This window comes from Synchiropus splendidus, chromosome 2, assembly GCF_027744825.2.
Source record: "Synchiropus splendidus isolate RoL2022-P1 chromosome 2, RoL_Sspl_1.0, whole genome shotgun sequence".
In the NCBI taxonomy this organism is placed as follows: domain Eukaryota; kingdom Metazoa; phylum Chordata; class Actinopteri; order Syngnathiformes; family Callionymidae; genus Synchiropus; species Synchiropus splendidus.
The window spans coordinates 37,352,288-37,372,534 of record NC_071335.1 but is presented as its reverse complement, the minus strand read 5'-3'; the positions used below and the strand labels follow the sequence as shown (position 1 = coordinate 37,372,534).

The 20,247-nt window shown below is 39.1% G+C and overlaps 1 protein-coding gene across 2 annotated transcripts in view; it reads right to left on the bottom strand.

The window, feature by feature from the left end:
* The window catches only part of LOC128753694 (amyloid beta precursor protein binding family B member 2-like), a 38,149-nt gene extending 18,798 nt beyond the window's left edge, over nucleotides 1-19,351 (bottom strand). For both annotated transcript variants that reach the window (XM_053855639.1, XM_053855640.1), the window contains exons 1-4: nucleotides 19,236-19,351; nucleotides 4,888-4,980; nucleotides 3,914-3,973; nucleotides 2,276-3,312 (exon numbers count right to left, since the gene is read on the bottom strand). In XM_053855639.1, the coding sequence (XP_053711614.1) occupies nucleotides 2,276-3,308 (1,033 nt within the window). In that variant the 5' untranslated portion in view covers nucleotides 3,309-3,312; nucleotides 3,914-3,973; nucleotides 4,888-4,980; nucleotides 19,236-19,351. The remainder of the gene's footprint in view (nucleotides 1-2,275; nucleotides 3,313-3,913; nucleotides 3,974-4,887; nucleotides 4,981-19,235) is intronic.
* Between the last annotated feature and the right edge of the window lie 896 nt (nucleotides 19,352-20,247).

The following is a 20,247-nucleotide window of genomic DNA, read 5'->3' as shown; positions in this document are numbered from 1 at the left end:
CTGTTGTGAGCTATTGTACTTGATACAACTTCACCATCAATGCATTAGTCAACCATCACTGGGGAAAAAAATGAAAGAAGAAATTGAAGTGATTATTCCAAGTTGACGACATGGTTCTGGCATGCACAACATCTGGGATGGAGCTAAACAGAACCTCGACTTCATCTTCACATTCAAGCAACAATATAGTGGAAAAGTAAGGATAGCCAGGGCTCAGTGCAGTAGCATCCATTTCCCAAGAGCATTCAAAATCAATATTGATCACATTTTGTTTCCCTAAATTGTAAACAGTAGGTGCCACTTGTTCTAACAACTTGTCGGAGAAATCACTGAGCATCAAAATACACTTTATTCAATTGCAGTTATTACAGAAACAATAACTGGAAAGGTCAGATTACAAAACCTACTCTTACATTAAGATGTCTGGAAAGGTGAGTTGAGTGTAACTGACAGATCTGTCTACATGGCTAACTCCTCTGGAAAGTTTCCCTTGTAATAATCAAATTCACAAACCTCCCTATAAATGCGTGAATATTGCAACAAAAAAAAAAAAGGTTTGATGTACAGTATTTCAAGAACATGACAATCATCTAGAAAACTATATGTGCTGACAGAAAGAATAAATAATAAAATTTAATTGACACAATACCTAAATTTGTCACGCAACACAATTCTTCCAACTCCAACTGCTTAAAGTAAAGTGTAAAGTGACCCAGTTTCCTCAGCAAGCCTAGACCTGGACTGTCCTTCTTATATCTACCATATGACTACAGTTACCAAATTGTAAATGGAATCATCACGAGGCAGATCAATTCAGCTGTTTTGTCTTAATGTTCTGGTTTCTGAAAGATTTAGAAAAGCCCTCTATGAATAGAAAGGGTGTCTGGCAAAAGTTTTTTTTTAATTCTTTCATGGTTCATGGTTTGTGGTGCAGAGATGATGCCGAGGTTCTCTCTGGGAATGGCCAGGATGGATAGTATCAAGAACCAGTATATCAGGGACAGCACATGTTAGGTGTTCAGGAGACAAAGTCAGGGAGGCTAGATTGAGATGGTTTGGACATGTACAGAGGAGAGAGAGCCAGTAAATTGGGAGGAAGATCTTGAGGTTGAAAACTGCCAGACAGAAGGTAGAGAGGAAGACCAAAGAGGAGGTTTATGCATATGGTGAAGGAGGACATGACGTTTGTAGGTTCGAGAGAAGAAGACCCAGAGGACAGGGTGAGATGAAGGAGGATGATCCGCTGCTGGCGACCCCTGAAGGGAGTAGCCGAAAGAAAAAGTACGGCATGGTGTACATCCCCTTTCTGTATCAAATTTCTGACCTAATTGGTAGGAACAATTTTAACCAACAAAACATGACATTGGATTTAAATGTGTTATATGTATGTGTTAGGGTATTTAAAAAAAGAAAATATTCATATGACAACCTCTATTGTCTTTTTCATAAGATTGTAACAGTTACAGGAAGATGGATCTTTAGGTGGGGTCTTTATCAGAATATCACAGGAGTTGAATGGTAAACAATTGTTATACAATTGGATAGATTATGAGAACATATACTACAAGTATGAAGATAAATACAATAACATTCCTGCCACATGCTGCAAATATAAATGTGTTTGGGAACGTGTGGAGCCATAAATATTTTGGGTATCAATACTGATTACAATTCCCAGATGACCTCATCTCCTATACCTTTAGAAACTAAACTGTTAATGAAGTCCACACCCAAACAACTGTGTATTATCAAGAAGATAGTTGACCTGTGCTCCAGCGGCCTCAAGAGGAAAATGTTACCTGTCCTTCTTTAAGTTTTGTCTGCCAAATTTAACGGCTACAATAGCGCTATCCAAAATAACCAAACCATACACTTTGATCATGGTGTTACAGACAAGGTTATCATTACATGAAACCATGGAAAATTGTTTTAAAAAAATCAATTATTGATAAAAGATCAGTCATTTTAAAGAACTCTGTTTACTGTTGAAATTGTTTTCCCTCCTCCTGTGTTGATGCATTGGATTGGCAAAAAGGCCTGACACAGCTGATAAAATAAAGACAAATTATTTCTGGGTTGACTCAAACAATGAAGAAGAACTATCTTGCAACCAGATGTTTATTTGAACTGAGCTGTTCCCAGAAGGATTTTAAGAGATTAACCAAAAGCTGGACAGTTTGCTATTTTGTTCCCTCAACATCCAAGTTTGACAGATTCATAAGCCATGAAAATATGAGATAGTAGCAGAGTCAGAGGAGCGTGTGTTTGTGAATACCTGTCTCCTCTGGGGAGTTGCTCTCTTGAGACAATGTGGTCCAGCTCAACTCTTCATCACTGGGGTTCAGATTCTGGATACGGTTCAAAGCGCAGTCCGTCTTTGCACCTGTCCTTCTGTCCTTCTTGGTTTCTGGGGAGGATGTGGCAGAGGACGAGCAGGAGGCCACAGAGAGAAGCTGTGTGTCCTCTCTGGGTAGCTGCCTGGGTAGGGACGGTGGTGGAGGCACCTGGGAGTCCTTCCCTGTTGCCAGCAGCTTGAAGTTTGACTGAAGGTCAGAAATGAGCACCAAAGAGGATGAAACCTTAATGCTCTTCAGCCGAGTGTCACTGTCTATCCTCAGTAGAGGCTTCTCCTCCTCATCCTCCTCCAACGCCTCATCGCCTTCCTCCTCGATCTTCATCACTGACAACATCTCCTTCTCTGACAAGATGCTGATATCATCACTTTGCTCAACCTCAATGTTCATGTCCAAGTCTGTGGAGTTGCCATTCAGTGAGAGCTCCACAGTGGAGTTTATGGTGCTGTCTAGGTCCGATTCAGACTTGGGCTCTGGCTCTTCGTCAACATCCCCTTCAATTTCAAGCTTAATGGCATCGTCCTCATCACTATTACACGAGAGGGGCTGTCCAAGAACGCCCTCGTCAGTGTAGACATTGAGGTCATCTGATTGCGTATCCAAACTACACTCCAGTTCAGTCATGTCAGCATCTGTTGGGTTTTGGTTGTGATCTTGACCAGCCTTACGGAGCTGGTTGACCCCATTTTTAGCCAATTTGGGATTGTTGGGAGTTGACAACTGCGACGGTGGAGATGATGTGGGCGGTGACACAGATGGTGCTGCTTCTCCAAGGCCCATAGCAGCTTGGATGCTTGTGAGCGCATACTTTTTACGACACTTTGGAGGCGTGGCAGAGCCCTGTCTGATGACATCACTGCTGAGTAGTTGGTTGTGGGAGGAGCGTAGGCTGAGGGAAGTGGGAGGCGCAACAACAGGGTTGTTCCGGTTGGTCACATCTACTGACATCATCATGGTGCTGGGTAGAGAAATGAAAACAAAAGTGTAGTTTAACACAGATATAACAAACACATAATTTGTAATAACTTGAAAAAATGTGAAACAAATGACAAAGAAGGCTTTTGCACGAAGCAATTACAATAATCAAATTGCATTAGTGAAGTTAAATAACTCAACCATTTCTTTTACAATATGCTCAATTTTCTTCATGACAGCGTGAAAAAAATTATGTTGTGGATTCCAAAATGCAAAGAGAGCACCACATTCTTGAGAGTGAGAAAAAATGCAATAGCAATGTAGTGGAGTATGCAGGAACACAAAATAATTAAGATACTAAAATAGACCAAAAACAAAAAATATAAATAAGCTGTTAAAAAATTATTAAAATAAAAATAATTAAAATAAAGCGGTAAAAATTAAACAGAATCATAACGGAACATTTCATGTACAATATCACATTTTGGAAATTGTGAAAAAAAACTTAAGCTTCCGGTTTTCCAGAGTTATTCAAAGAAAAAGCAACTCAAACCTATGAAGGCATCCCATGGAGAGAAACTTCAAAAACAGCACGATCCCATCTGTTTATAGAAACAAACACGCAGATCATTGAGTAAATGTACCTGGTAGAGGATCATCCACAGCCTGGCGCCAGACAGTATTAAGTTGACTCAGGGACAAATCTGAACACCAAATGGTAAAAACGAGAGATTATGAATGGTGAAGAATGGCGAAAATGGTGTCAACACTTTACTGATTTATGAGCTATCCCTACCACAACAGTCTTTGATAAAACAAAAACATTTTCAATTTGATAGACATTTACAAACATATGATATGTATCTTTTTTTTAAACACAAACATGTACTTTGTATATTTACTAATACCATGAATATAGACGCTTTAACAGATTGCAAAAAAATGATGATGCTATGAGTTAAACAAGTAGAAGCACGCCTTGTGCTACAATCACATTGCATATCATATTAGTCATAACAGAAACTCGGCACTCTTTTGACATGTTTGCTTCGCAAGCTTGGATATATAGTTGAGACATAGTTTTGTATAAATAAGGTAATACAAAACAAAAACCTGACAATGAATACCATTTAGTTAAAACTACATTGTCTAAACTAAAACCAATGTGTGACAGCAATGTGACCTGTCATATAAACTAGACATGTCCTTTTCACACTGAAAACATTCATCCATTGAGCCAGCTTTTTAGGCAGCAAACTCATCTTGATGTGGAGGAGAACTGCTGTACTCTGTACTCTTACAAAGTGATCATACAGAATTATTCATTTATCACAGTTTGAATGGTAAAGAGTTAATAAAAATGCAAATCTGTTTTACACAAGCTCTTTGACCAAATCATTAATATTAAGGTTAAAATGACTTGATTTCTTTCCTCACGTAATTTTATTTCAAGTTCGCAATGCTTAATAAATACTACTTGATTTTCTAAGTTAATAAATTTTACTTTCAATTCAAAACACACTCTTCAGTATTCAGCGGCCTGAATTTCCAAGTGGCCCCATGGGAAAACCAATCCCTCAACCTCTAACGTAAAAGACTGTTTACATTCTGGACTTACCAGAGACCAGAGCGTCATGGGAAAGGATGTAGCTCGTCCATTGTGCTATTCTTTGCTCCATCAACCACCAGGGTTTCTTCTGGCAACAGCGTCCTGAATTTGAGACAAACATAAAACAGGATAAATGAGAGAATAAAAACGGGGGAAGTAGAGGGGCACTGCAGGATACCACAGGGACAAATAATACTTATCAATTATTCAGTCCACTGCACAAATGGTAACATAAGGCTGATACGTGTGTATGTTTTCTTGCTTGTTCTCGTGTCAGAAGGTAATTTTGTGTATGGCCCATATATATATTTTTTGGCACATTCTCTGCAACAGTCCACGGACTGGAATCATCATAAGTCACGAGAGACTAGTAACCTCTCCTCCAAGCTCTCAAGTATACAAGTACACAATCTACTGCATAATGCAGTTAAGATTGATTCCGAACTAACACAAAGCCTTGCATATAAGAGCAAACTGTACCACATGCTTTCCCACCTCTCCACATCAAAGGAGCTGGAATTATGTTAGACACACTGAAACACTGTTAATTTTAACTGTTCTACACAAATAAATATTGACAGATCGACAACGTTCTCTACACTCCATAACACTCTACACTGCACTTTATTTATGTGCCCAACAAGTGAGTCGTTCTTTAATCAAATATTATGAAGAGGTAATTCAAATGAAATCAAGAGAAGCAAATCCAAACATAATAATACATATTAAAACATTTCAATGTTTTAATGCTAATGTAAAACATGTAAACTTCAACAGCGTATGATTTCATGCATTTCTGGGATCACACTTAGAACTTAGTTAAGGAACCGCTGAAGATGATGTACATGTACTGATATAAAACAGTCACTTCTCATTTACAGGCATCAAAGTATGAATGAAATAGACCAAATGATTAATGGAGAATTATTACTTAAGAAAACGACTGATACATACATGCATAACTGGAAACATTTGGACTAGTACTTTTGGATTAAAATTACAAGGCATGCATGAGTTGCTCAATCCTGCAGCAACATGACTGTTGCATACCAGGGAAGTCAGGGAGTCTTCACTAAATCATTCCCCATAGCATGTTGTTCATTCCAAAAACAAATTTCCAGATTATTTATCCTGGCCCAGTAATTCATGAAATATGAACTCAACTGCAATGTAAAACCACACATTAACAAAATGTTACAGCAGCTGTAACATGTTTCTAGTACTTGGCATTAAACAATTAGAAGAAATCCAAGTGACTTCATCTAAACACTCCCCTTAATCCACTAGCCTAGTGAATATAGTGCACCGTCACATTTGAGCCATGCTGATAAAATGAATTTTAAAAAAAAATTACAATTATTAAGTCAGTTTGAGATTAAATAACGCAAATTAAATTCAAGAATTATGGAAAAATATACAAAAGGAACTCAAAAATCATCTACACTGAACAAATGTAGAGAAAAAAAATAATAGATACAACTAAACAAATAAAATTAATATAATAAGACTCCACTTGTATCATAAATAACACCATGTCGTGTGGGCACTAGTTAGCTAATTTCTCCCAACAGAATCCGCAATCCTCAGTCAGAGTTGCTGAGAACACCAACAACCAGTCTAACTGATCAGATGAATAAATGTAGTCACTCCTGCAACAAGAGAAAGTACATGCTATGTTTTAGACAGTCTTCGCTGTCATCAGTCAGATTCAGAACACAGCAACCCTTGGTGGTCAACAAGGATATTTGTATCAAAGTAGTCAGTGAGTGCATGTTTGAGAAACATGGTTGATTAATCGCCCAGCCTTAGGTAATTATTACATATACAGTACACTGTTTATTTGAAACTCTGGAATTAAACATCATAAAATTCACTACAAACAATATTCAGAATTAAAATTACAGGCCTAAGCAATGCATTATTAAGGAAACCAGTGAGAAAGACAGCAAGCACCCGCAGAGGAGCAGTATCAAGATAACAATTTGGACTCACAGTACACGCTTCAAAATAAAGATGCGCAAATCAGGAAATTGGGACTATTGTGAACAACAGGAAACATACGTGTTCAATGAATGGCCTCATTTTGACTCTCAGAGACAGAAAAAAAAGAGCAAAATTCATCGAATGATATCATCGAAAGTTCTTATTCACTATAATGTGCTGCAGGCGTAAAAGCATTACTGCATTTGTTGTCGTTCACCAATGCAAAACAGCATCAGTGGATTCATGGTCCTTGTCCACTCAGAGTCAAGCATATCTGCACAGGTTCCATGTTCCAGGTTCCAAATTTTTTGAAAACAATTACGTCTTGGACACTCTCTTCCCAAAAGCCAAGACTTCACAATACTGGCGGACTACAGCGTAGCGCTTATTTAGCAACAACTGTTCTGCTTATTGTAAATATTAAAACAAAATATTCAGCTACTCTTTCATTATAATCAGCTGTAAACATGACGTGTGGATGTCGACTCCACATATATGTGATGTAACTCGTGATACAGAAACCTTCTTTTCAGAGCACAGTTATGTACCACTATGCTTAGGTCAGTAAGTTCACAAGGCCTCTGGGGAAATAAAAAAAAAGTGTAGCTGGGACTCCGTGTCACACAGATGAATAAGCAAACTTCCTGTCCTGACACCAAAGATTTGGAACTGACATCAATACCAAGCGCAGTTCCACGCTGTTTCTAATTGAAAACATTGATGCACTAGCCTGTGACAGGTCTCAGTTTTCATAGGCCTGACTCCCCATAATTACAGGTCTTCTCTCAACACAGTGTCCCACTGGCATGTGCACCCTTAATATGTGACAAACACACAAAACACAGTGAGCAAATATGCATGTTTACACAGGCATGTAAACTTCTTACTCCAAAAACAGGGTCATACATAAGATGAGAGGGGTGGGGAGAGTAACAAGATCCTGGATGTGTCGCAGCATGACTCTGACTTCTGACCCCCGCCCAACTCAACAAGCGTCTGCTGTTGTTTGCATGTGTGCGCACATGTCACAAGTATGTTGGGGGGTCCGGCTCAGCTAAGAATGGAGGCAGCAGCTGCAGCCACTCTGGCTCCCGACATCTCTAATTCTTCCTATGAGAGGGTGACCGCCCTTGCTTTACCAGACTGGCTTTAAATCCATGTGCCAAGTGGACGGCTGCCAACTGTTCACTTGGCCTTCCATCATTCCTTCCTGGCCTTCACTCCTAGCGTTTCCAGCCATTCCAGTCCCTATGTTAATCGCAGTCAACTCTCACTTTGTTGTCTCTGTCTAGCTCCATACCCAGCATCTCGACATCTGCCCCACTACATCCATCTTCTACCCTAAACTCCCCCTTCCTTTGTCAACAAGAGAATTGCTTTCTTTTCTCATTAAAAGTGAAGACGCTCCATAAACTCTCATAAAACCAGACGTTTCTCTCCGCAGCACTGATTTACAAGGTCTCAGCGCTTCCCCTCCTCTACCCTTGCCCACCAACTCGTGAGAACCACCATCTGCTACCGAAAAGGACAGGCTAGAATAGTAGTTTGAAGTTGAACAGCACACTCTGCATTGATAGACTCCGCAGGAAAGACATATAAAATGCATAACCGGCTGTTTTTTGTGACATTTGGGATAGGATGTGAACGTGTAGAGCTGTTACACAATGGTAGGCAAATATCCAGACCTGTCTCGGCTTTATTTTCATTGGCTTCAGAGGAGGACTGCCCCTTAACATTTCCCTGTGAGCACTGCAAGCATATCAAGGCTGGTGATCTGGTTCACATTCAACTTCCTAGTCTTTTTAAACAGAATATTTAGCATGTTCATTAATATATACCAACAGCAAATAGTGTGTGTACTGATTAGAATTTAACTACAAAGAAACTGCAAATTACAAGGTGCAACATTCATTTGAGAAGTAAACTGGTAAACTGGGCCGGGGTTGCCAAACTTTTCCTTTCCAGTCAATTGAATATAATATGTTTCCTTAACCAACCTTAGCTGTTCAAGCTGTTGCAATTCCAAGTGCAAGGTCAGGAAATGATTTCAGGAAAAACTCAATGGTTTGTGGTGTCTGCACATACCGTAAACAAAGGGACGCAAATAACAATTGAAATTTGAAACCAGTTTTGACAACAATCATCAATATAACGGCACAGAAAAATTCATTATGTTCAGTGCTGCCTTGACTTGGGATTTCAATTCACTCCACGTCAGTGCCAAGTTAATCACTTGTTTGTCAAACCTAATTCCTCCCCCAAAATATAATGCATTTTTAAATAACTTCCTTCTGAGCCATGGTTGGAAAAATGAAGTTTTTCCAAAAACAAGGACAAAAGTGAACACACAGCCTCATACACAGGTATGACTCTTTCTGGACACTTGAGTTCGTTGATCAATAAACTAACGTAAACGGACATGGTGATCTGGACCTTCTTGAGTATGACATATGAAATGCATAATACAATCAACAACACACACAAACATAACTAGAGACATTTGTAAGTCAAAGAATCACTGTACATGATGACATACGATGATGATGTTACATTCATTTTGACAATTACCAAATAGCTATGATATTTCATCTGTATGTCCTTCTCATTTTGATCCCTGCAGAAATATATAAATGTGTTGTCTCAGGTCAATTTTGATTGACAAAAAGGTTAGATCCAAATGAATTATATCATTAACAAACTTCAAATCCTTGAAGACCAACTGAATGTCAGGTTCATGTGTGAAGGCAAGGAAGATATGTCAATGCCAAGTCCTCCAACTACTGCCAGGAAATAAATAAAAAAGGACTCTGTTCTGAGAAGAAGGGGACTCCAGTGGCTTATGGGATTTGTATTTGTGTGACTTAGTGTTTCTTAATTATCTGCTGCTACATGTCAAATTTGACAATGAGGCACTACATCAGTCAGTATATATGAGGCCTCATTGGTAAACACAACTTAGATGATTCAAATCGAGTTTCTTTAGTCTTAGATGACAGGGGAAAAGTTCACCATCCATCAAGTAACAGACATGAAAAGTGTGTTCTTGATTGGTAGACATTGTGATAGAGAAAATATTTAACTCAAGAAACATCCGCAAAAGTAAAGCCAACACTTTGAACCTTTGCTCTCGCTCTTAGCTGTAAATGTTTGTCAAGTGAGAGAGGGAGGATACAATGGAGCAAAACAATGCGCAGCTGAAGGGGGTTCGTGACCATGTGCGTTTCTCGGGACACATGATTGTTTGTTTAGGCTGCAAAAGTGCTCAAACTGTGACTTTGTCTCTTGTCATTTCCCGTTATTGTAAATTCATGGACACACGCATGCAGGCGTTAACACACAGCACACAGGGAGAACCAGCACACACCCACAATAGAGAAATGGATCGACTTCTACAGCTTGCACAACCCAAAACTCCAGCAAAGTGAGCACACATTTATGAAGGCTTGGTGCTCTGTTGACATTCCCTTAAGTGTATCATTTTCTGCTGCGGTGGTTTCCTTAGGACGAGAACAGCTTTCAATAAAATGACCACAAAGCAAAAGAAAGCAGTAAGGAATTTTCAGGGTGTGCCAAAGAATCTCAGGCATGTCTTTTTCTTTGGGTGGGTGGGCGAGAGCAACTGGGGGCAAAGAGGTAATTGGTCAAAAAAGACAGAGACATAACAATGAATTAGTCGTGTGAACTCACTTTGTTTGCCGATTTCATAAACTACTGCTTCAACAAGAGCCATGGTAAATGAATAAAACACAAACTAACAAGTGTGTCAGTGAACATGTGGACGAATGATAATAATTAATCTCAGTCTATTCCACAGCGACATAGGAAGTGGAAAAAGGTGAGGAAGTGTTTTCCTTCGCCTCTGTCACCTATATGGACAAGGGAAAAACACAAACAGAAACCACTTCCTGGATTTTTGAGACTTATGAGACTTACTTACTTAGTTCAAGAATTCCCTTCCCCCAACTTTTCTTTCCAGGTTTACACAGCCCCTCTTTCCTGTGGGTGAGGGGAGGTTGGGGTGAAAAACGTACACCATGTCACAAGCATGTCACAATGGAATGAGAGAAGGCTCATTCCAGGCTCATCTGTGGAGCATGCATGTGGATGTGTAATGACACAAAAGTAAACTGTCGAGAAATAACCAAAACGTCCGTTATGATAGCAGTGGTGGCCATTTATGAAAGTAATCTAAGGTCTCACAAGAGATTATTAAAAGTGCATCAACCAATATACAGGAAAATCAATCACAAAAGGCCAGCTGAACAAGTTTGCTTCTGTTGTGCTGCGGTGTCATGGGATCAACTATTCAGACATCTAAAAACAGCGGTCTTGCAACCTTAACTCTGCTCTTTGTTCTGATGATGCAGTTGTGCAAGCCCAACACGGCATTGATTGTGGATCAAAACCTTCCAATGTGAGTTTATGATCATCAAATACAGAAAAAATAATTAACTTGCTTATGAAAGCATAGTCTCCACACAGACACCTCACAAAGCAGTATTAAAACATTCCAGAATTGTTTTCCATGTCCTTTTCACCAGCATTCAAATCTCTAGAGACATGTAAGCAAGTTTGTCTGTGGGCACTGCATTTGTTTTTATCTCTTCTATAAAAAGGGTTGCACAAACTGAATAGAAAAATCTTTCAGTGAAGACATTGTGAGAGACATTCACAAAGGGCCTGTCGAATTCAAGACGAGGGCCGAGAAAGGAGGACTCTGTGTCCTATTTATAGCTGAGATGTGACAGAACATCCGCAAGGACAAGGAAGTCTAGACAAAGAACATTCAATTCTTTTTTCCAGTGTACATGCACTGTGTGTATATATATATATATATATATATATATATATATATATATATATATATATATATATATATATATATATATATATATATATATATAGATATATAGATAGATAGATAGATATGCAAGGGGAAGTTTGGTCTTAAGATTGTGATAGAAGTTAAAAATAATGAGTAAATGTTGCATAATTGTATCACAGTTAAATGCAGAATTCTGGCTTTAATTAGACAACCATTCATAAATTTTCATTTCAAATTCAAATGATCACTTTTCTGATACCTCCTCTTTCCGTCACTGTTGAACAGGTAATTGAGGGTCACTTGGGAATTGCTTGTAAATGGATGGGTCCATGAGTAAAGTGAGTGTTGAGTTTTCCATGCAAATGTTAGATTGCGCTTTCATTTCTTAATGATCTCATACTGAAGACATACAAGTTCTTACAGAAGTCACAAGACCTAGGCACAGAATGACAGTCCTCACTTTTCTAACATTTTTCCTGTTTATACTGGAAAAATGCAAGTAATGAAGTAATGAACTTGAAATGGTTCTTTTTTGTGGTAATGAATCGGTATCGAATACTGTGGAAAATCACTGCCAATGGTATCGACTTCGGAAAATTTGGTATCATGAAAATCCCAGTCAGGTTTCACACGAATAAGTTGAAGAACATGCTTAACCGAGAGTAGAACCAAGTAGAACCTAATGTACTGCGCAACTAAATTACAAGGAAATGGGGATTTCACATTGCAGCACATGCACAGGTGACGTTTCACTTCGCTAACACTGCAGATAACTGTTAACATGACTCAATTTAACTATTCAAATACCATTCAATAGTCCAAAAAAGATCTATCTCGATGACTAAAGAGGAACAGAAAGAAAAAGGGATGGGGGAGGGTATCTGGGTGAGTGTAAGAGAAGAAAGTGGATCCTAGCAAAAGAGTGACTCATCAGAAAAGGAATGTCCCATTGCTGCCAAAGGAACCACAGAGTCACTGCTGCTGCTGCTACGATCACTTTCAATCACCCAGTCCTCTGCTCCAGCCCCCTCTCATTGCTCTATTTGCTTTTTTTAAATAAATGCAATTGGAATCATTGCTTGAGTTTGTTTTTCAATTTACAGAACTGTGCTCATGATGTTTGGAAGAGGCCACTTCTCAAACCAAGTCCCTGAATCACTGAACAATGCATGTTCACCAGGTCAGACGTCTGCCACCGATGTTGACCACAGGGAGGACTGTAAATACCAGGAATTAGTTAAGTCAGAACAACCTCAAATGACTCTATAGTGAGTCAACATTCTTGCCGTCAGTGAATCTATGTGGTCATCAACCAACAAATTTTGGTGGACTATATAATGACCCACAATTTATTGCTGATAAATTACAACCTTGTTTTGTGACCAAATAAACCACTATGTAATGACAATAATCAAATGCAATATGCGTTTGTTTCTTTACCGTATTTTGTAACTGAATGCCATAAACTAGAACAATAACAAAATAACAATGGCTTGTCAGTTTTCCATGAGGCCAACCCCACTAATTAGATTTGAAAGCTAAAATATGTAATCATCAAGATCAGGGTTTCCGGCGGATTTGGAAATTGTGGCGGATCACACGGAAAAGAACACTATTAGATTCCGTACGTCAGGATGCTTTTCAAAAAGGGACAGCACTGTTTTCACTCTGGATTAAACCAACTTCTCAACTATTTCCAATTTCCCTTCGATCATATTGATGGTGTTAAACCAGTATCTACCAACCTCAGAAGAGGAAACTGAGCAGCTCCATCTCAGTTAGCTTTGCGTGGCTAACCACGATTAGCGTAATGTACCTTGCATGATTTCGTGGTATAAATTGTCTCAAGTTATGGTTGAAAATAAATGTTTGCTGCATATACGGAACGTGGTTTTGATTGGTTGCTCTGTTGAGCACGTACCTGAAATCTGGAAAACGCATTCATACAGCTAAGCGTGTTTGGACAGTAAGGGTAGCAATTTCATCTCGGAAATGACTTGTTCTGGCATTTTGGTAACGTTTGAATGATAATGAAGGGAGATAACATGGAGCTGTAACTTCCCTGGTTAAAAAAAACCCTATCCTGTTCAAGACAACAGCCTTGTTAATCCTCATGCCTTCCACTTCCTTTTCAGATGCAAACAGCCCCAGTCAACAACGTAGCAGGAAAAACAAACAAGAAGTTTAAAATTGTGCACAAATCTGACATTTATCGTTGATCTTAAAGGGATCACATACGGCAACCCAGCGCAAGATGAAGCATGGCCTGTTCATTCATTTATGAGTAATTTAGTTCTAAATCCATCTAAATATGTCCATGCAATACCCTACATGATATGTTGTCCATGATATATAGTTGCTTGTCGTCACCAAATGCATTCATGTGACCCAAAAACTGGATCTGCTGTCACTGACGTTAATACAGCGCCTACATTTTGCCACATACTACAGTATAAGTATATTCAATTAACTCCTCTTGGGTGACTAAAACACTCCATGACAAGAAGAGGACAAACATATGAAAACGTGTTTGGAAGAAAACATTCTTGACTCGTAGACAGTAACGGTAATAGTTATGCGCTCCGCATTCAGCGTCAGGAGTTTGTGTAGCGCCACATGGTATCACCATTACACTAACTTGGACGTTAAAATGAAACAACAAAGGTCTCAAGATAACATGGAGTCTGGTAGATTTTTTATTAACAGAGTCTGTTACGTGAGTGATTGACATTTGTGAGCCATTGAAACCAGAAGGGACTCACGGGCACAGCTCATTTCCAATGATCACAGAGGATTGTTATGCTTTATGTTGTCATAACTTTGCAATTACAAACATCTAAAACGTTTTTTTGATGAAAAGCTACTATTGTTCAGTGAGATTTGATTACTTAAGAAGTAAAAACCCAGGACCATCCTAACTTGATACAGGCAGTGAAGAGATGTGAGCCAGTGTTTTTCCTATCCTCAGCCACCTTCACCGTCAACAAAAATGCCCTTTAAAATGCAACAAGATAGTTAAACATTTTGAAATCGAGTAAAAAAAAAGCTCATGGCTAGAAGTAGAAAATCCTTATGCAGCTGAAATGGATGGGTGGGATGAAGGTGTATGTAAGCATGCATTGCCATGTGGAAAGGACAACACCAAAGCATGACACAACAAGAAATTAGAAAGGCTGCTGTGTGCAGCCATGCACAGCAGCAGCATCTGGAACATGAGTTGCCCATCAAAACATTGAACAACCAGCTATGATAATGTGTAAACCAAATTATCCAAGAGTGAATTTGACAGTGAGAAGACAGCATTTCACAAGGGATGCCATGGTGCATAACAGCAGCAGAAAAAAGACCATGGAATCTGCATGTTGGTTAAAACTGTCAGAGACAAGATGAGCGGATGGAACTAGAGACAAGGATCTTATCATTCAGTTTCACGCCGTACACCGTGAACATGGCCTCTGTTCTCTGTCCAAACACACCACACGCCTGTCTGCCCTCTGCAACAACAACGCAAACAGAGACTCTCACATACACACACTTGTGCATAGGCTGGTGGCCACAACAATCCTATCGATGGGCATCGACAGCAGGATGGAAGGGACATCATTTATGCAACTTTCATTATACCGCAATTTTGGAAAAACATGGATTAACAACCTAGTAAAATAAAACATTTAAAACAAGATGTTACAAATGCTAATACATACAGTTAAAAGACAGAAGGAACAGAGCATGTTCTTTAGTTGCAGATCTGATGTTTGATGACAGTTTTAATTAATTCATTTGTAACTCAAAAGCCCACGCTGGTTTGCAACAATCAATAACTTCCTACAAAACAGACCTAAGCATTTAAATAAAACTTTCAGGGTTGGTTTAAAACAGTGCCTTAGTCATAATGCATACGCATTGTGTAGTGGTCTGTAGGTTCATTTGGAATTAATTATGTTCTTAAAGGGAACCTATATTTCATTTACAACTTTTCTGCCTTGTGTATGTTTCAAGTCGCACATCATGATGATGCTCCATCTACTTTTTTCCTATTCATTTCTCCCCATTCAGAAAGCTTGTGAACAAGAAGTGTCGATATGTCAACATTAAAATCAGAGCATTGTCAGAATTGGTAAGAACCCGAACCCTGTGTGATTCTCTGGAATCATTAAGATAATAAGATAATTTTAGTTCCCGCTCCAGGCACCGCCTCTGCCTGCAGTTGACCACAGTCAAGAAGGAGTTCAAGCGGCGACAGATTATACAGTGTTCAAAAGCTTTGTTTTATTAACAAAGATGATGCACCTTTTAGGATGTCTGAGCCTTTGTGACATCATGGAGTAATAATAAAAAAGCCATGTTTGATCTGTGAAGTTAGACACCCTCGAGCAAACGGTGCTGCTGCGATCTTCTTTTTCAACATAATCACAATGACTCATATGTATCTACTCAACTTTTTAGTTTCAAGCAGTTTCTCACACCACAGGTTTTGTAAATGGCTGTGTCAGATCTTCGGTTTTAAAGCCATACAACCATCAGTCATCAGCCCTGAAGCACCAAGCTCTTATGCCGCAGGCTATAGTAGCAATGAACCATCATGGAATTTAGAGACAATTTTTGTTGACATTTTGTTCAATTTATCAAGTTATCATTATCAAGTATTTTTACAGTGTTGTTTCTCATTTAAAAACAGCAAGTGTGTAACTTTGAACTTCAATTAATGAACATTTTGCAAATACCTGCCGAAACTAACATCACTATTGTCAAGGTATCATCTGTCACTTGATTTGCAGTTTTCTATTCTAACTTGTTCTGTGGTTCACCATAAAATGTCTTTAAGGTACTGCCACTGCTGTCATTCCAAATTTGACTCCAGTGGACTTTCATAAAGTACAAATCATCAAAATGAGTCCCAGAATACAGTTGTTAAATTTGAGTTAAAAAATATATATATTTTAAGCCTGACTAAATATGACCCTTCAGTTTTCATGGCATTTATGTCCAAAGTTTTGTCTCTTATCTTGTATAACTGAAAAGGATAATATTGGTAAATAAACAAAGAGCTTTTACATTTGACCATAATTTGGTTCCAGATCTCTTGGCCAAGCTATTCATTGATGCAATCCTACATGCGTGGATACAGAATAGCTTTTTAATGTTTATATAGTGTAATTCATAAGGTGCCTTGCATCCCGAGTCACTAGGCATAGCAGTTTAATGAAGTGTTGAACAGTTATAGCATCATACATGAATCAGGGCGCTCAAACAGATGTTCTGTGCGTGCACAAACGCACACGGATTTAAAAAAAAACACAATCTTTTCCCATCAGACGCTCATAATGACATTCCCTTCCGCAGGGCAGTGAAAGGCTAGAATGTCCAACGATTCTAATTACAGCCATTTTACAGGCCAGTCAGAGCATCCAGCCTCACTTTACTTACAAGAAAAGAGCAGTTTCTGTTCATATTTATGTCTGCTTCTAGATGAGGGCACATGTCAGCTACACTCATGACAGCTGATACCACCAGAAGCTGGGGTCATCTAAAAGCAAATGCCCTGTCATCAGGCCTTGGCACAACAAACCCACATGCACTTGTCTGCATGACTTGACAGTGATCTAAACCCATGTCACTTTTTCCATAAGCAGCAACTACTCATGCCATGAGGGAAGAAAGGAAGGCAAGCGAGCAAAGAGCATATGAAAGGCAGAGTAGCAGAATATAAAGCAACTATAGAGCTTGGCAGCACCGAGCAATTAGTTATGACATCATGTTCCGACACAAACTGCAATGTAGGTGCTGGTCTGAATGAAAGAGAGCAGGCAGGAGAGAGGGAGTGGAAAGAGGATGACTGTGCACCATTGCAACATCAATTCGTGACACGTTCATTTTCATAAGAAAACGTTTCATAAGCTGATGCTTTGTAGATCCCTGGTGATGATTGTGTCCCATTAAGGGTGTTCAGGGAAAGTACAGAGGAAGCTCATAAATTGTGGAAAACTGGACGTGAAAAAATACATGAGAGGCTGCGTCACTTAGAGAGAAAAGCAGGGTGAGCTAGAGGAAGAGAAACCTCAGCGGTGCACTCCAAAAAGAGCAGACGGGTCCTCTGGCACTCCGTGTTATTGTCAACAACTTCAGAGCTCCTTATCCCAATGTAGCCCAGCCTTTCATGATCAATGGAATATTATTCAACAACAAATGTAGCCATATCGAACGAAACTCCAGATATGCATTTTTGTATCCTTCAGCACAGAAAAAGAACTTTCAATTTCGACAAATTTGCTCAGCACCATGTGTACATGACCTGAGGTGGCAGGCAAAGCAGCACAGAACTGGAAACAATTATCATCCAACCAGCACCACGCACAAACACAAACCTGGTCCCTAGAGGACAACACATCCTGGAGAGCCAGGCTGTTCCACACATTGTCAAGTCAATTGTCAATTCTGAAGAACTGACAATTGACCCCCCCCCTGTATTTACTCAATGAGTGGTGCAATGTTTTGTAACTGTATTATATTGCCAACTACATTTTGCACACACTCCATAAGTTTTATAATCATAGATGCAACTAAGCTTTTGAATATTTAACAGTAACAAATCACACTACAGCAAACCTCCTGAATCGTGTTGAGGACCAGTTATTCCAGGAGGTTTTGGTCCTGATATTATCAAAACAGAACGCTTCAACAAATGTACGGGGTCCATAAAGTCTGGACACTTCGGTAAAAAGTGAAAACATCTTCAGAGAACTGGAAGTAGCATCTTAACTCTTTCTTTCTTTACCTAATCTATGCAGGGGAAAATAAGCAATGAAAAGTGGAATCAAATGCAAACTATACCACTATCCTATGTGTCCAGAGACTTGTGGTACACCCTCAGGAGTATTTTCCTCCATAGACTAAGTAAGCATGGCTTTGTCAAAGTGTACAAGTGCAGAACAGATAATGTCAAATAAAAGTCAAATATATTTAATTAAAAAACATAAATGTAATGTACGGAAAAATGCGTGACCATAGACACCAGACCGACAATAAAATATCCGTTTCAAGACTTACATTATTCATGTCTTTAAACCAGTGACAAACTTACATGAACTACAGCTTTGAACGTGTTACTGCAGTGAATCCAAACAACACAACCAGTGACTGTTATTTAGAGAACGACAAAAAAACAGCGTAAAACAGTTGCTTTTTTAAAAGCTTGGATGCACGTATTGTTTTTGGCTGTGACCTACACACTATAGCAGCCGCAGTTAGCAGCCAACACTAAAACAGTAATTCCGCGAAGTGTACAAACCAGTGTCATGGGATTTGGGGCAACAATTACACTGAAACCAATTGCGAAATAGTCATAGATTCTGTAAATGTCCCACTGCTGCAGCAGCCCTCGCGACTACTCTCCCACCTCTCAGCACTGGTGTGTATCACGACGGGCCGCTCCGATGAAGAAGACAAACGTTCACCGAAGAAGACACAAAGTTCGCTCCGTCCTCTAATCGTTCAACGTCGGTGGTCAACATCAGTCGGGTTTCCATATTTAAATGCCTTCATCACTTACCTCCAATGCTGTTCGTTGCACACCTCCTGGCAGCGCTACTCACTGCTCCTCTTCTCACAGTGTTCTCTCGTCTTGTGCCTCGTCTCCTCCCTCCCAGATGCTGACAAGAGACCGGGGGACGCTGCCCCGGAAGCAAACGCTTCTGTCCGCCCTGGCTCTGCTGTTAACCCCTAAGGTTTATGGCTGACCATAAAGTGAAAAAGGAAACTGAGATAAAGCTGTGACCTATTAAACTTGCGTGTACTGTTTCTATCACATATGATTGGGTTTGCTGTATTCCGACAGCCTATTATTATTATTATTATTATTATTATTATTATTATTATTATTATTATTATTATTATAGGTCGAGACGTCTTCAATGAAACTGTCCCCTAATTTTCCTGAAGAAAAAAAAAACTCGTCCTTTGTAATGAATGTAATTAAACATACTCATTGACCTCTAAAATCAGTATTACAATCTCAAATTGTCAGAGGATATTTGGAAATTTAAATTAGCTGTGGGTAATTGTTTGTTTGTTGTTGTTGTTGTTTCTATATCCCTCATGTATGACACCTCAGGAAAGGCTCTTAGTACAGTACCTTGTAAACGCGGCAGTATTAAACTATTATACTATAGCGTCACTTGCTGTTCATTTTGAGATACTACAGGTTAATTGTTATATAAGTTCACAATGAAGAAGTTGTTCATGTGACATTGTATATTTTTTGTACGTTCTTTAAGAGTTTTAGTCGCTGATCAAATACATTATTACACAAATGGCAGAGTAAACTGACGATTATTAAAAAATTCAATTATCAAGCTTAAATGGTACCATTCGGTGACGTGACGAGTGACGCGAATTCTATTTGTTCTAGTTTAATTTTAGTAAGTTTAATGTTATGATAGTTTTGGAGCTTGCATCGATGTACTCTAGTATAGCTTTGTTTCTGCTGTAGCAACTCCACGCCACTAGGAGCGCTCCTCAAAGAATTCTCGGCTTCTCCTGACCAATCATTTGCGCACGAGCCA